Source organism: Ruditapes philippinarum, unplaced genomic scaffold (assembly GCF_026571515.1).
Source record: "Ruditapes philippinarum isolate M1 unplaced genomic scaffold, ASM2657151v2 ctg3166_1_1_1_1, whole genome shotgun sequence".
Classification (NCBI taxonomy): Eukaryota; Metazoa; Mollusca; class Bivalvia; order Venerida; family Veneridae; genus Ruditapes; species Ruditapes philippinarum.
Window position 1 is genome coordinate 96,294 of NW_026860098.1, and position 17,665 is coordinate 113,958.

Sequence of the window (17,665 nt, forward strand, 5' to 3'; positions counted from 1 at the left end):
TAAAGCGTCTGTCACAGAAGTTAATCAAAATTTGATTTTATTTGCAAATTATAGATCTTGTCGCAAAATTAACATTCTGATCCAGCATTTTGATTTCAGAATAATAATTTGACTTTGTTTATTATTTTAAACTTAAATGATTGGAATGACAATGAAAGAATTTATGAAATTTTGTTCAAATATGATTGTGTCCTCCAAAATAACACCAGTGTCACGTACACCAATTCACTGCTGTAGGTGTCTCTACAAAAGGAATTTCAGTAGGACAAAGGCATCGTGTACACGACTCAACTTTCATCAAAATTTAGACATCAAAGGCTTTTTGAAACATCTGAAGTCTTGTGGTTCCTTTTCGGTAGATAGCTATTTGCTTGGGAGATATAACACTAATAATTTTATTTGTAACAAACATTACACAGTTTCTACAAATGCAGTTGATAATTCAAAACATAAAAAAATGGAGTTCAGTGACGAAGATACAAAAACAGTTTTGTCGGAAGACATGCAAGTTATCAATGATTTCATATCGGAAGAAGAGGAAGAAGTTCTATTCCAGGAAGTGGAGCCACATTTGAAACGGTTGAGATATGAAAGTAGCCATTGGGATGATGTAAGAATACATATTTGATAGGCATAATTTTTATGCACAAATCAATTTTAACCAAGGACCCTCATCCTAAGAGCAGTAAAAAGGATATCTATCTTCCAATTATGTCAAACCCCTCACAGGGACGTAGACATACATGTACAATGTAGCTCCTGCTGGAGCTAAAAGATGCATAGACTTCAGTTGTTCAAATCCATTACGATCACCCAGGGATAAACGGTGGCTGCAGTTCTGATGCCTCCCCCTCAGCCACTAGGGTAACAAACAACTGTTAATTGGCACTAATATTATTACTATATAAGGCTGCTTATTTAGTCTTTATCTACCTGTCTGGTTATATTATGTTTATATTATGTCCCAGTCTTAATTTAGTCCTTTATAAAAATTCTTTTAAAATTAGTTCATATTAATATAATTATATTACTAAACAAAAACAGACAGATTAATTTATGTGTATCAAAATACGAAAATTTGCAATAATGAATAATTGGAAGATTGATATGAGAAACTCAGTACCATTAGTTGTCTGTAATATATAGTTAGAGTTATCCTATTTGCCTGCCTGCATGCAACACAAGTCTTCAAAGCTACTGTCAAGGTAATCAGTTGAAAGCAAATACAAGTATTCAGGATCATAAGTAGATGCTTTTTTCATGGCCCATAACTCCATTATGGACTTTCACTTAATTATGACCTTTTTTAAACTTAAATTCTTCAATCTATTCCCTTTTTCAACTTACAAAATTCTTAGATCATGTTTTTTAATAGACTCATAACCTATGGCAAGTTCATTATTTGTATTTTTGTGAATGCAGTCTTCCTCCCTTGTTAATTCTTACATTATCAAGGTTCTTATTAAGCATCATTTTTTACTGAGAATAGATGAGTATGCTGTCCTATTATTATAGCTGTTAAAGATGATTTCAGGGCATGCAAATGATAGACAACTCAATTATATTGAATGCTATATCATTATATGATATGAATGCTACTTGCATAATTTTCAAGTGATGAAAAATGACTTTTATGTAACTGTAATATTTGTAGGCAATACATGGCTACAGGGAAACAGAAAGGAAAACTTGGACAGAAAAAAACAAAGCAATTATTCAACGAGTAAGAGATGCTGCTTTTCCTGCAGGGGTTCCTCAGCTAGCTCATGTACATGTTCTTGATTTGCAGAAAGAAGGATACATAAAAGCACATGTAGATGCCGTAAAGGTAAGTATTTTAAAAAAAATTCTGTGAAAGACTGGATCATTGTCTTTATACTGAATTAATTTAAATTACTTTTTAGCTTGACTATTGTATGTATGTAATAGGGAGATCTATCCTACTAATCTGAGTGTTATTGAGGTTGTCATACTTTTGGTTAAGTTTTGTATGACCAACTTTTTCATAATACCCTTTGAGATACTGCTTTTAAAAATTGAATATGTACATGTGTTTGTGAATGTTTCTCAATGGACTAGTGTCCACGCTCAAACTCAGATCTAAGTTACTTGAAACCACCACATAATATGCACTGACCAATGAAATGCCTGAGGTGCAAGAAAGGTCTCGCTAAAAAAGTTTTATAACCTCCAGTCCGAATCTTATTCAACAATTTAGTACTAGTCTTACAACATGTATCATCTTTTGCTTAGATGATCATTATGTAAACATGGAGATGAACATATTGTTGTATATTTGCCTGTTTAACAAAGCTAACAAATTGATACTTAGATAATTGAGTGTAGATTCTACATACTTGCTGCAGACTTGTATTATAACAGACATATCAGTCAACATGGCAAAACAGTGCACTAACTCTTGTAAAGGGTCATTAAAGGCTGTATGATACCCCTATATGTTAGCCTCCATAGCAATAGAATCTGCCCAACTATATTGTTGTCTATATCATTATGATATTTTGATTTAAAATTCACAAAATTTACTATTGTTTTATATTCAAAGTAGTTTATCATTTCATCTAATGACTGCTTGTTTTCCATGTAATATAATCATAGTATATATTCTTTATATTACACATGTGTAATATAAACTCATTTAGAACTTTGAACAGAAGCTTGCTTTTGAAATGTCAAAACAAGTTTTCTATACTTCACAACAGCAGGTGTCAAGTGCTGTGTGGCAGCTGTAAAAAGTTGCTCCGTTCTTCACTTCAGTGTTGCTATATTTTTCTGGTCCTTCGGGATCATTGATAGTGTTGAGAATTGAGTAACGCTCAAGCCGGTGCTAGGGGGCATGAGGGATGTTGCACCTATTCATTATCCCTCATGTACAGACTCAATGAAACCGAGTCTGCAATTCTCTTGTAATTTTGTTGTGATTAATGCTTCCGAGGGATCACTTTGTTTCCAGATTTTTGATTCTTTAATTAACTTCAATGCTATTTTAACAATCTTTAATGTCTTTTAAATTCATGTGCTAAAAAGCTTCTCTCTTTCATTGTCATATAATATAGTTATATAGTAAGCTAGTCTAAGGAAATATTGTACATCTCACTAAAGGCTCATTTCATAATGTTTATTAATAATTTCTTCAGCTAAATTGGTAAAAATTTAAAATATGTGGCAACTCTTGTGTGATCATCATGTGTATAAATACATAATAGGTTATTTAAGCATGACCAATCCCTCTCATTTAATGTTATAATGTTATTATAAAGTATACAAAGTTGATATCATTATTACACTTAATATACATGTATATATTTTACAGTTTTGTGGTAGTACTATAGCAGGTATATCTCTATTGTCTCCGTGTATTATGAGGCTGGTACATACAGATGATAAAACAAAGTTTGCTGATATTCTCCTAGAAAGAAGATCATTATACATAATGAAGTAAGTAAAAAAAAAAGTTTCACTGTAGGTGTTTGTTTATCATGCTTGATGTAGGTTAAAGGTCAGTACAATAGTGAACAATTTTTATACTTTGTGTGACATGTAAATAAAAGTAAAATGATTAGCTAAACTTACAATGTATGTGGAATGGCAGGTATTTTTATCAATAGATGAGTGATGTCTTAAACTTTATATGTACCATTGCAATACACAAGTTTAATACATGCATACATATATATGTAATGTTCGGTGACCTCAATATGAAAAGTCGCACAATGGGTGATTGACATGCACAAAAACATAGTTCTTAGCCAACTTTTGCAAAATATGATGAAAAAGAAAATAAGAAAATAATGTTTCATTAAGATCAGACCCAATAACCTTCAATTTGAAAATGAAATAACTTTTAAGTTATATAAAAAACATGTACTATACCATTATGCCATACTTTAAAATTCAGAATCCTATAATAACCAATAAAAGGTCATTAAATGTTCAAATGTCTCAGGTCAATATTGCCAAACAATATGCCTATTTCATTGTTCATGTTGCTATTCTTCATAAATTATTCATGATACTATTCCTATTTGATTGTACATGTTATTATATAAATCCCTATTTTGTTATTCATGTTATTTTTTCTATTTCATTGTTAGCTCACCTGTCACAAAGTGATAAGGTGAGCATTTGTGATCGCTTTTCGTCCGGCTTACGGTGATCGTCTACCAAGTTTGATCAAATTAAAGCCAGTTAGCCTTGAGGTCAAAATTTGCCCGCCCCAGGGGTCATTGATTTTCCTTATACATGTATGTATATAGTAAAAACGTAAAAAAATCTTTAAAAAAACCAAGAGCTAAAGCTTAGATATGTAACATGAAACATCTTCTAATGGGTATCTACCAAGTATGTTCAAATATTAAAAAGCTCTTAAAATTTGGCATCGCATCGGGGGTCATTGACTTTCCTTATATGTACATGATGTATATTGTAAAAACTTTTCAAAAGCCAAAAGAGTTAGAGTTTAGATATTTAGCATGAAACATCTTCTAATGGGTGTTTACCAAGTTTGTTCAAATAAAAGCCAAAATTGGCCCTGCCCCTGGTGGTCATTGAATTTCCTTATACATTTGTATGTCTATAGTAAAAACTAATGTTTTAACACATGCACTTTTTCAGATGCAAATATGAAATTTGTGATATCAGTTTAAGATTTAGTTTTTATATCTGTTTTTGTTTATAGTTTACAATATTTTTTGTTCCTTGTCATGGACAGTTTTTACATACTGGTGAGGGATTTCAGGGGCCCTCTTGTTTATGTAATTTTTCCTATTTCATTGTCCATGTTATTATTTCTATTACAGAGATGCAGCAAGGTACAATTACACCCATGAAGTTTTACCAGATAATTCTGTGTTTGGAGGACAAACCATTACCAAAGATAGAAGAATATCTGTTATCTGCAGAAATGAGCCTTGAAGTTGGTCAATTAGTTTCGCTCAAGTGTTGCTGTGTTCAAAAAGACATGGACAATGACAGAAGAAATTAGAATCTGACGTTAACATAAGCTTAGCTAAACAACTTTTTACCTTGAAGCTCGTCTGAGCAAGAATTGCTTGTTATTTAACCATTTAGGTTACATGTCTGTCTTTCATAATTGTTAATATCCAGAATTGTTTGAAGCACCAGTATACATATTTCATTGCTTCATATTTTCGTGGTACTTAACCCATTACCTCATGAGCATTTTGTGACAAATGGCTGTTTTCATTGCAAAGTCTCCCGTTACAAGTTCAAATTGCTATAAAACTATAAAAACTGCTTCAATACTAATCAAACTTGACACAAATGTTAACTGGACCATTGCCGTTGTAACAACATGCTCAGTCTTTAATTTCCTGTTACCGTGGCAACGAGAGGACATCTCAAAATTGCCAAAATCACTATTTTGCATTGATTTTTTCCATCAAAATTGACTTCAAAGTGCTGCAACTTCTAAATGGATTGAGATAAAGTCAAATGCTTTTCAGCCAAGGTTACAGGTAACCTTATGATCGATCTGGGGTCATTTTTAGCCTCTCACAAGTCCAAAATTTTCTTGGCAATGTATCTTTTGTTGGGGGGCCTAAAAAGGGGGGGGGGGGGGGTCGAAAGTGCGTTGTTTCGCGTATATATGAGGTAAAGGGTTAACTGTTTTACAACACTACAAAAGTCAGAAGAATAAAATTCAGTAAAATACTATGAATATTATAGGAAAGACATATCAGTAATGTCATAGTTTATTATGCCACCACTTTAGTGGCGGGCATTTAGATTTACCCAGTTATAGCCCTTGACTTAGTAAAAATTTGCAATTTTCAACTTGTGTCGCATGTAACTCAAAAAGGATTTGACCTAGAGTCATGAAACTTTACAGGAATGTTGATCAGCATGTGTAGTTGTGCACCTGGGTATTTTTGTCTGGATTTATAAAGTATTTTTAGAGTTATTGCCCTTGACTTAGAAAATTTTTCAATTTACAACTTATGTCGCATGTTACTCAAAAAGAATTTGACATAGTGTCATTAAACCTTACGGGAAGGTTGCTCAGCATATGTAGTTGTGCACCTTGGGTTTCGCTTGTGGATTTATCCAGTATTTGTAGAGTTATTTCCCTTGACTTAGTAAAAACAGTTTCATTATGTTGTTATTTGTTCCTTGAGTGCTTGAGTTAGAATCAACCAACTTTACAGGAATAATGATCAACATCACTGTGAAGCTATGCACCTGGGACTTTGCATGTGGATTTTTTTCAGTTTTGTTAGAGTTATTGCCCTTGACTTACAGTAGTATAAATTTGCAATTTTCAACTTATTCATGCATAGCTCAAAAAGCATTTGACTTGTAGGCCTGAAAGTTTACAAGAATGTTGGTCAGCATGTGTACTTATGCACCTTGGGGTTTGCTTGTGGATTTATTCAGTATTTGTAAAGTTCTTGCCCTTTACTTAGTAAAAGATTTTTAGTTTTCAACTTGTGACACATGTAGTCCAAAAAATATTTGACCTAGAGTCATAACATTGACCGAACAGTGGCGTGTGGGGGCACCCGTGTCCTATGGACACATTTCTAGTTCCTTCAACAATTATGTACAAAACATGGCTACAGACACCTATCTTAAAGTTATTTACCTGTATTTCCAAGACAATTACATTTTAAAGGTACTCAACTGAGGTACGGCCGAATGTCACAAAAAAAAGTAAAATTTCACGAACCGATAATTTTTTGTTACCTGTGTGTTAGGGACATTCAAACAGAATCAGTGATACATTGATATGTGTTCTTTGGATTGGCAAATCGTTTGAAATACATATTTTCTCCAATTTTGTGGGAAAAGCGTTTAAACACCTTTCAGTTTGCAAATCTGAATAAAAACAACGGTCACGTGATGATTCTCGGATGACTAAAAAGCGAAACGGAGAATTTTTTGTGTATCGGCAGCAACGAAAGTGCGAAAGTGGAAAGTTAAATTTCTTGTTGTTCACATAATTATGTTCTTGTGAGAAAAATCTTTCAAAAGCAATTTCAATATATTTAAAGCATTACATTGTTGTAATCATGTTTTTTTTCTCCATTACAATGATGATATTAGCTAAACGTACGGAGTTGGAAACTGACATACACAAATTTTACAAATATTCCATGTTAATTTGAGAGCTTTCGTGTAATTATTTAATTATTTGTTATTTGTTCCTTGAGTGCGTGAGTTAGAATCAACCAACTTTACAGGAATCATAATGATCAACATCACTGTGAAGCTATGCACCTGGGACTTTGCATGTGGATTTTTTTCAGTTTTGTTAGAGTTATTGCCCTTGACTTACAGTAGTATAAATTTGCAATTTTCAACTTATTCATGCATAGCTCAAAAAGCATTTGACTTGTAGGCCTGAAAGTTTACAAGAATGTTGGTCAGCATGTGTACTTATGCACCTTGGGGTTTGCTTGTGGATTTATTCAGTATTTGTAAAGTTCTTGCCCTTTACTTAGTAAAAAGATTTTTAGTTTTCAACTTGTGACACATGTAGTCAAAAAATATTTGACCTAGAGTCATAACATTGACCGAACAGTGGCGTGTGGGGGCACCCGTGTCCCTATGGACCAATTTCTAGTTCCTTCAACAATTATGTACAAAACATGGCTACAGACACCTATCTTAAAGTTATATACCTGTATTTCCAAGACAATTACATTTTAACAGTTTCAAAAGTAAAAAATAATAGTTACCAATTTTTTTTAGTACTTAGCCTTGTCTGCAGGTGTGAATTTCCTCTAAGGTACTTATGAAATATTTCAAGGAAACTAAAAGTAAAATGATGAAATCATTCATTTTACTCACAAGTTGTATAAAATGATAAGTTTTCTTAGTTGTATACAAAACATATTGATGAAAATTATACAATAAGAAAGTGAATATAAAACTCCTGGCAAGTGTATGAAGTCTAGGAGGCAACTGAGGCTGTTTATGGCAAATACCTTGAAATAATGGGTAACACAGAAATATGAGGCACTGGTATAATTACTCACATGAGGTTTATATTGATTATTACAAAATGGTTATCTAAGTATTAAATACAGAATACTTTACATAATGTAATAGATATTGTAACATTAAATTTTGACCCTGTTGAAAATTGACCCCATTTTCAATGTTGAGAAGTGAACCAACAGTTCAACATTAAATTTTGATGAAAAAGTAGTTGTGAACTGATCAATTAACTTTTGACCAAAATAGGGTAATTTTTATGCTCCCCAAAGGGTGAGCATATAGTCGCCACTTTGTCCATCAGTCTGTTCGTCTGTCCGTCCGCTATTCTTGTCTGGGACATAAGAGTTATCAAAATGAAACTTTGTAGGTAGATAGATCTCATTGTATAGAAGTGCAGTGCTAAAGAACCATAACTCTGTCTTGCCTAATTTTTGAGTAATTACCATTTGTTTATTTGTACACTTTGAACTGTGTCCCAGACATATAACTCTAAAAGTATAAGAGATATCAACATGAAACTTTGTAGGTAGATGGAGCTCATTAGATAAAAGTGCAGTGCAAAAGAACCTAACTTTGTCTTGCCTAATTTTGGAATAATTGCCCTTTGGTAATTTTTGCTCACATTGAACTTTTTCCGAGATATAGCTCTGAAACCATAAGAGGTTTGTTTAAGGAAGATTGATCTCATTAAATAGAAGTGCAGCGCAAAAGACCTTAACTCTTCATTGCTTAATTTTGTTTCAGTTTCAGTTTGTTTATTAAACCAAAGGCAATATTACTTGCAATACTGTTGTAACAACCAGACAAATATAACTCTAAAAGTCAATAAGAGATAATCAAACATAGAAACAATTGTAGGTAGATTGGAGCTCATTAGATAAAAGTGCAGTGCCAAAGAACCTTAACTTTGCCTTGCCTAATTTTGGAATAATTGCCCTTTGGTAATTTTTGCTCACATTGAACTTTGTCCGAGATATAGCTCTGAAACCATAAGAGGTTTGTTTAAGGAAGATTGATCTCATTAAATAGAAGTGCAGCGCAAAAGACCTTAACTCTTCATTGCTTAATTTTGTTTCAGTTTCAGTTTTTTATTAAACCAAGGCATATAATATGCATCTGGTTATAACAACAAACAAACAGAAAAATAACAGTCAAAAATCACTAATATCAAAATATAAGAATACAATTATGACTAGCTAAATAAACAAAAAAGGAGATCATATTGTTCATTTCAAGTACTGAATTCAATACAACATGTATTTTACATTGTAACAAATGGGAACGGAGAATGAGAAGTATTAATTATCTAAATTTTAACATAATGTTTTTACAAAATAAAGATAATTTTAGTAGAATCTTTTTATCACTATTCATTAATGTGTCAAGTTTAAAAATATTGGGATGAATGTAAAACCTGGGAAGAAGAGAGTTACGTCTTATGTCATTTGGAGTTATTGCCCTTAGTTCATTTTTGCACTTTGAACTTTGTCCAGGACATAACTGACACTTCAAGAGGTATTCTTTTCTGTGTCCAAAACCTACTTGGGGAGCATCAACCGGTTCTTGTTTTTAATGGTTATTTAAATGTCTGTTTGTAGTAGTGAAATGCTTAAAAGAAGCAGAGCTTTAGAAAAGCATAACATTTATACTCTCTTAAATTCATATTGCTGGGTAACTGTATAGGAAAAGACTTTGAATGAAGTTTAAAAAATGAAGAAAAAAAGTGGAAGGATCATTATTGTCATGACTTTCTTGTTAGAGTTGGCATTGGTGAACCTTTTTGTTAAGTTTCTGTTTATGGTTACTAACATCAAAACTAACAAAGGTTTTTCAATGAAATTTTATAAGTGGACACACCTTGGTGATTTCTATCAGCCACATGAATTTCTTTAGTTCAAAAGGTCCAGGGGACTGGGAACTGCAATATCAAAACATAAAACTACTCAGTGAATTTAACTGCATTCATTGACAAAATAAATGTAAATTCTGTATGTTGGTGCACCTTATTGAATTTTACATGTGCCACAATCTATGTTTGAGTCAAATTGTCAAGGTCACTGGACCTGTAATAACATGGAAATTGAAATTAGAAACTGGAATTATAGAGAAGTGCATTGACCTAGGAACTTTAAACTTTTCATAAAGATGCTCTTTAATGAGTTCTACCAGCCACATAACCATTTTCTTGTCAAAAGATGAAAGGTCACTGGGCCCTATAATAACAAAATGTGAAACTGGCTATTTAAATGAAGTGCATTGATTTCAAATATTTAATGTTAATGCACATTGGTGAATTTTACCTGCTACGTTTTCAGCTCAATTATTTGAAGGAAATGGAGAGCTTTTGTAATGACCCAGGCCTGGTATTGACATCAGACTTTAGTTAAGTTTTTGTGTGAAAGTTGGAATTTCATGTCATAACACAGATCAAATGTCAAGGTCAAAGTGCATTGACCTAGGAGCGAGCTTAAGGCTTTGTGTGTGGATACATCTTAACGATTTCCTGCTAGCCATGTACATTTTGAGTTAAAAGTCGAATGTGAAGGTGATGTTTCAATCAAATTTTCGCTGTATGCACTTTACAAACCAACAATGAGAAAAGAAAAATTTTATGGCAAACCTGCATCTTTGTAATGCAATTTAGAATCTTTGTTATAATTTAAAATGTGTTTACACTATTGTGTTAAGTTTGAAAATATGCAAGGCTATACTAGATTCTTAAAGTTTTTGTTTTACTTTGTTACACTTGCTCAAGCATTATTATTCGTGTAAAATGTCTGATTTCTCAACCTAGTACTTGGTACTTTTGTTAAGATATGATTATTCCTCTGTTACATGCTTGCCTTGAAATATATGTTCAGCTATTTTGATAAACTTTTTAACAACTGTAACTAGTCTGTACATAGTTTTTTATTTGACATGTTTCTTCTGAGGTCATACTTGTAACGCGAGTCACATTGAAGGTTCCGTGATAAACGTCGTAAGAACACATCTGTGGATGTTTCTCAATTCAAAATTTCATCATTACCATGATTAAATGGCGAGTTTTGCTTAAGCCGGTGCTAGGGGGCGTGGACGGTTAATTGCACCTTCCATTACCGTTCATGAACAGGCTTAATCAAACCGAGCCTGCAACATTTTAAATTTTGTCGTTTTGTGCGTTCTTTAGGGATTATTTCTATTTCTCTCTATATTATAGTCAATGTTTGCTCCACCGTCATCACCTATGGTACAATTAAATTCTTGTCTTTTTCCAGGGAATAATTGTTGTTTACTGGCAAAGCCTTATAATTTGACAATAGATATTGACTGAAAATTTTCCTGATTTCATTTCTAATTACATGTACTATGCAAATTAATATACAAACTTTTAAGTACTGACAACGAGGTACATGTATATACATGTACCACGTACGTACATTCCTGGTATTGACGAGGGAAAAGGCAAAGCCAATACTGTTGGAGATTTTCAATTTATGATTGGCTTTTGTCATTAGTGCGTCCAGCATCAGTATTGATTCATAGACGCAGTAGACATTTAACAGTTTCACCACCGGCCTTCCAGCGGTTTACAACGTGAGATAATCCAATGTCCTTTGAGGGAGTGGTGAGGATCAAATGATTTTAAAGATTCTGTATTTGTAAATAAGGCAAAGTAAATTTGGCATTAATTACGATTAAAACATTAATACATTCTGGGATGTTTTTAATTAGGATAATACTTAAAATGGATTCATCGAACATCATATTACTTGTGTATGAATTTCTGTTAAAATATAAGGGAATATGTTGATTTCTGAACGACAAACTGTATCTTTTCAATGTGTGCATTAAGACTTAGGGCATCCTTGGCCGAATGGTGAAGGTCTTTGACTTCAAACCACTGGCCCGTTACCATTGAATGTTCGAAGCTAAAGCAACTACAGTGGTTCTACTCAGGTGCCTGTTCGTGGGTGAAATAATGCACAGAGGCCGTGCACAATCTGAGGTCTTCCTTCACCAGTAAAGCTGGAAAATCGCCATATAAACTTTACAATTTTGGTGAGACTTTAATTAGTTGGTACTGTCATTAAATCTTCATGAACAATCTCTAATAAAGGTAATCAAAAAGAAAATAAACTGGAAATGAACTTTTTATTTTGAAATTAAATTATCAAAATGGTACAGCCTTACAAATACTGTATATATTTTATTTATTTCTAAACGTATTTTCTGCGTGCATAGAAAAACACGATCTTGTGAATGGATCACGTTTTAACCATGAGATGTATTATGTAGTGGATGTGAAATATTATCTGTTTATTTTGATGTAATTGTGATAAAAATGGATTTTACATTTAAACAAGGTCAGGAGTTTGTCATGTGATACTGAGTTGATTTATGTTTAACCTGTACGTCATTGCAAGGAAAACCATATAGATAACAACATATCATACATTAGTGTTTATAAAACATACACATTTTACATGTATTATGTTTCCGGTTTTATGAAGAAAAAAATGGTTTTAATTACAGGTAAATTGTTTCATAATTATCTTTGTTAACTTTCTTGAAAAAAAAAAAAGAAATCAGAAATAAAAACTTTTTTATTTGTTTAAAATATTTCGTTCGGTAAAACTTAATATACTTGTAAATAACGACTTCGTCACATACATTCTTTGTTATCCAAGCAACACAAATATAGAACATGTTTTATATTGATTGAGATACGCATAAACTCAAATTCAGGACTACTTCTTGTTTGTAGAAAATGGTTTACATCTTACATTTTAATGGCGAAGTCAGAAAGGATAACACATCTTAACTATAATATTGTTGTCATGGGCGATCCTTATTGTGGAAAATCTTCAATAATCGAGAGATATGTAACCGGGAAATATGGTCCTAACTATATACAAACAATAGGTAATATTAACATCTCTTTTTTTGCCTGATATTTATAGATACAAAATGTATTTTGAAATCTAAGTATCGGTTATTAGTAAACAGTTTCTTTAAATAATAGTTCTGGCTTCCAAAAGTTTATAACCCGCTTCTTAACATTTTTTTTCTTTAATCTGTTACGGCATATAATAAACCGTACCCGTCCTAAAACCGGTACACTGAAGACGTTGAGCTATCACAATAAAAGCTATGTTTATAATAACATGAATCCGGAAGTTTTCATCTTATTATAGTATTTCTTTAGAAATTAGCAATAATAGCAAAGATTTGACAAATTACAACACAAATATATGAAACTGATACCATTTGTAAGTTTGAAAAAGAATATTTAAAAAATGTTCATATTACAGGTTCCGAGTATGCAAAGAAAAAACTCGAAATAGAGGGAAATCCAGTTATGTTATATGTATAGTAAGTCTTTAGAGTGAAAGAATATATTGTGTACATGCTAATTATATAGCTGTGTACTATATTTTTTTAAAACAAAAACAAGAATGACCATGGTTTCTATATATAGATTCGATGTAATTATATCGTTAATAGCACAAAACAAATTACACACTTTTAGAATTTATTGAGTAAACACAAAAATACAAAATAAATGATGTGCTGTAACAATGCATGGAAATAAATAAGCAAAATAAATGGGAATATGACTTATCAAAACCAATATTAACAGCAAATATATTTAGTATACATAAGAACATGATCAAAATGAAATATCATTTGTGCTTTTTTATATGTGAAGAATTTTATTTATCACTGATGCACGTGTATGTAAAACATGATTTGTAAAGTTGATACTTATTTTGATTATTGTTATTTTCAACTGTAACAGTGACACTGCTGGGCAGGAAGATATGAAAACTGTAATCAAAAGTATCTATAGGAAAGCTCAGGTAAGTTAGACAATGATTTAGAAATATATTGAAGTTATACAGAACGCTTTATGAATGCGATATCAATAAGTATTAGTGATTCGATATCAGCAACATAAGAAACAGTGAATTATATACAGCAAGTAAGTGATAATGTGCACACGTCTGAACATTGGCAAGATACGTGCATTTTATACCATTGTTAAAATAATTGAAACACGCATTTTATACCATTGTTAAAATAATTGAAACACGCATTTTATACCAATGATAAAATAATTGAAACACGCATTTTATACTATTGTATATTGTCACATGCATGAAATAAGAAATATTTACATACTGTTTAATCCATGATTATTGTAAAGATACAGATAAATTTTTTTCTTACTTTCAGGGTATATTGCTAGTGTTTGATTTTTCCAGAAAGAAGACATTTGATCATATACGAGACTGGATAGATCTGATTCAAATGGTAATACATTTTAGTGAACATTTATTTCTATGTTTGATTTTCCTAATGTCGTAATGAATATAAATATAATAAAGTTTTATTCAATGCTGATTTTATTTTTGATAAGGAAACGATGACTGACAAGTTGTTTTTCACATTATTTGCTTGTGTACGGTTATAAATTTACATATCAATAATAATTTTAAAAAATGTAAGCTTTACATATAGAGTTCAATTTTGCAACATAGTGTAAGTGAAGCAATGCCATATTTTGATAGAGTATAATATTGTATATTTCACTGTTTTATTTACGTCCAAATATGTTGTTTCATTTGAAATCGTTATAGAACTGTGATATCACTCCGGAGATGGTGTTAGTTGGCAACAAAGTGGACCTTCAACACTTACCTGTAACTACTGCTGATGTTGAAGTGGTAAGTGAAGTAAACCCCTTATCCCCCCTCTAATTTCTTAAATGAACTTGCCCATTTTAAATATGCACGAAACCTTCAGTTGTTTTAGGAATAATTTCGAAATATGTGCCGACTTGATAGCGAACAGTGCAGACAGTACAGATGTGCTGGCTGAGCTTGGCTTGTACTGGATGCATTGGTAGAATCTGTTGCCTCCAGAAGGTTAATGGTTAATATGTAGATTCTTAATGTACAGAATACATATTCTCTTAGCTCATTTGTACATTTAGTGACCAGATAGCTTTTTTTAGATTATGAAAAAAGTATGTATTTTCTTTGTATTTTCATGTAAGATGTTTGTTGATTTTTTTGTATAATAGTTTTATTTCTTTTATTTTTCAGTTTGCAGAATCTCATAATCTACCATTTTTAAATGTGAGCGCCAAACGGAATTATAACATTGAGGAGGCATTTAACAAATTGTCCAAGAACATATTTATAAACAGAAAGAGGGTGCGTTACTGTAAAAATTAATTGATTCTAAAATGTTAAATTCTCAAAATGTTTAACGAATGTAAATGAAAAAATAGTTGAATTCGTACAAAAAGTATTTTAATCAAACAGAGGCGATCAAATATTCTACAGTTAGATTACAGTTGTAGCATTTAAAATACGATGCTCCTAAAACACATTGTTTCTTATATCAAATTTGTAAACTGCAAAAATGATTATTGAAATTTTTATTTATTATTAATATTTCAGTTGTATCCCTGTAATATGGTCACGAGTATCCAGTTAAAACAAGATCAGAACGAAAACAATAACTCCTGTTGCTCCTAGCAATAATCATCCTTGTGTTTGTTGTTTGTGGAAGCAACTTCCAAGAGCGACAACCGCTGCAGGAATACAGAAAGTATAGGCATACAAGAGTTACCGTATTGTGACATTTTTCAAAATGGATTTTTGTGTACATTTAGAGCTACCTTTTAGTGCTTTACTGACTTTTTATTCGTTTTTATCTCCACATAATAGTTGCAACGTATGTTGTTCAATCAAACCTCCGATGTGTTCTTTCAAAAATTAAAATTATTTTCGTTTTTAAAAACACATATTCTATTAATCTTCTACATTTGTATATCTATTTGTCATGACAGTAAACAGTATCAAGAATAAGTATTACTGTCATATTTTAGAGTAATGTTAAATCATGTACAATATCATATACAAGGTTAAACACAAGATTAGACCAGTCACAATTCACTCTCCGTCTCAACTTAAAACTGAGTTGACAAACAATATCATATGAGCCGCGTCACGACAAAACCAACGTAATGCGTTTGCGACCAGCATGGATCCAGACCAGCCTGCGCATGGATCATGATCAGACTGCGCGGATGCGCAGGCTGGTCTGGATTCATGCTGGTCGCAAACGCAATATGTTGGTTTTGTCATGACGGGGCTCATATCTTAATGAGGTTTGACATGAATGGATTATAAACTCGTAGTAACAATGCTGTCGAGCATGAGAATGTTATAAAGTCACTGATTAAACATGACAAAAAATCTTCAGATACTTTATTGATCAATAATAAATCCTGGTTTCATTTAGATCTATTGGATTTCTTTTACTTGAAGTATTTATTTACCTTTTTGTATTAACCCTTTTTTTCAAAAGCCACATTTTTTGGCCTCATTTCATATAAAGGAAGGCCGTTGTATATATACTGTGTTGAGACGGAAATTGTATATAGCTTCATAAATAGCCCATTCTGTTTACATACATTGATATGTTATCAAAATAATTGTTTATTCTTCACAGTGAATTATTTGCTCACATTTGATTATAGATTATGAAATATTTACTGTATGAAAATAAAACCTACTTCAAATGAAGTGAATTGTCTCTTGTCATAAACTATGTTCTGCTTATATGTTATAAATGTTTGTCAATGAAATCAAATAATTTATCAATACTGAATGATTGCCAACGAATCTTTACAAAAGAAACAAGATATGGTGAAAAAACACTGCTGTAACTTATTTCAAAACATATAATTTGTAAATTCAACGTTGATGTATTAATTAATGGACATAAAATGTATCAATAATTACAAATGACTGTGTACAAACATTTTTATTTGGAATATTATAGACTATAAACCTGTAGCTATAAGAACTGAACAGCTATAAAAAGGATACACCGAAAATAATCTTTCAATAAAATTTATTGATAAATGACTTCAATTAAACGGGATGGTTATTTTTTCTGAACTTTCTCTGTAACATATTAAAATCTAGTGAGCATTCATATATGCATAACATATGTTTATAATTATAATATATTTTACCTTTCAAGGTTCTGAACTGTTTAACCTCTACTTAAGACCAGTCTATCAACCAGTTAAGAAATGGTTGACTCGCTTATTTAATAAAACTTGAATAAAACATTTACTAAAGTGAATATTAAACCTAGGATAAGAAATCACAAATACTGTCAAAAGTAATTTATTTACCATAAATTAAACCATATAGAATGAAGATTAATGTTTAGTAAATGTTTTATTTGACTCTCATTAAAGAAATTGAAATTGTCACGCAATATACGTCACAACAGGTGTATCATCTATGGGACTGTATAACATTTTTTTGTGACAATTCTATATGTGAAAGTAGTCTAGATTTTGATTTCAATTATGTATGAATTGAAAAAGAAATTTAAGATTTATATTTCCTATGGGAAAAATTTATAGCTGAATTAGAGTTTCGATTACATATGAAAAAACGGGTCACGAACTCCGCTAATAGAGAATATTTGTTTAATTTTAGTGATTATGTAGGTCTAATATATGTCACTGAAAAGTGAGAATATTAAAATATTTTTATGAGCGCAAAGATTTCATGTAGAAGTGACATATGTCAAATATTTACTCTAAAGAAACAAATTTTCTGTATATTTTACCCGTATGTTTTAACTTTTGCATTAAAACTATAGTCAG

At 31.5% G+C, this 17,665-nt stretch overlaps 2 protein-coding genes across 2 annotated transcripts; both read left to right on the forward strand.

Moving 5' to 3' along the window:
* Positions 1-3: 3 nt before the first annotated feature.
* LOC132758879 (alpha-ketoglutarate-dependent dioxygenase alkB homolog 7, mitochondrial-like) lies at positions 4-6,671 on the forward strand. The gene is made up of 4 exons (XM_060750585.1): positions 4-610; positions 1,655-1,828; positions 3,332-3,456; positions 4,818-6,671. The coding sequence occupies exons 1-4, from the start codon at positions 137-139 to the stop codon at positions 4,930-4,932; spliced, it is 888 nt and encodes a 295-aa protein (XP_060606568.1). The 5' UTR covers positions 4-136; the 3' UTR covers positions 4,933-6,671.
* A 5,710-nt stretch (positions 6,672-12,381) lies between these two features.
* On the forward strand, positions 12,382-16,567 carry LOC132758880 (ras-related protein Rab-13-like). Its single transcript, XM_060750586.1, has 8 exons — positions 12,382-12,495; positions 12,728-12,885; positions 13,275-13,335; positions 13,763-13,823; positions 14,200-14,277; positions 14,604-14,690; positions 15,072-15,182; positions 15,432-16,567. Exons 2-8 carry the CDS (start codon positions 12,753-12,755, stop codon positions 15,507-15,509), a joined length of 609 nt encoding a protein of 202 aa, XP_060606569.1. The 5' UTR covers positions 12,382-12,495; positions 12,728-12,752; the 3' UTR covers positions 15,510-16,567.
* The last annotated feature ends 1,098 nt before the right edge of the window (positions 16,568-17,665 follow it).

What these genes read in the sequence shown, in the direction of transcription:
- LOC132758879 (XM_060750585.1), top strand. Translation starts at nt 137, where the DNA reads ATGATTGGAATGACAATGAAAGAATTTATGAAATTTTGTTCAAATATG. An exon ending in AAAGTAGCCATTGGGATGAT is followed by an intron (nt 611 to 1,654) that starts GTAAGAATACAT and finishes TAATATTTGTAG; the next exon opens with GCAATACATGGCTACAGGGA. An exon ending in CACATGTAGATGCCGTAAAG is followed by an intron (nt 1,829 to 3,331) that starts GTAAGTATTTTA and finishes TATATTTTACAG; the next exon opens with TTTTGTGGTAGTACTATAGC.
- LOC132758880 (XM_060750586.1), top strand. Translation starts at nt 12,753, where the DNA reads ATGGCGAAGTCAGAAAGGATAACACATCTTAACTATAATATTGTTGTC. An exon ending in CCAGTTATGTTATATGTATA is followed by an intron (nt 13,336 to 13,762) that starts GTAAGTCTTTAG and finishes CAACTGTAACAG; the next exon opens with TGACACTGCTGGGCAGGAAG. An exon ending in TATTTATAAACAGAAAGAGG is followed by an intron (nt 15,183 to 15,431) that starts GTGCGTTACTGT and finishes TTAATATTTCAG; the next exon opens with TTGTATCCCTGTAATATGGT.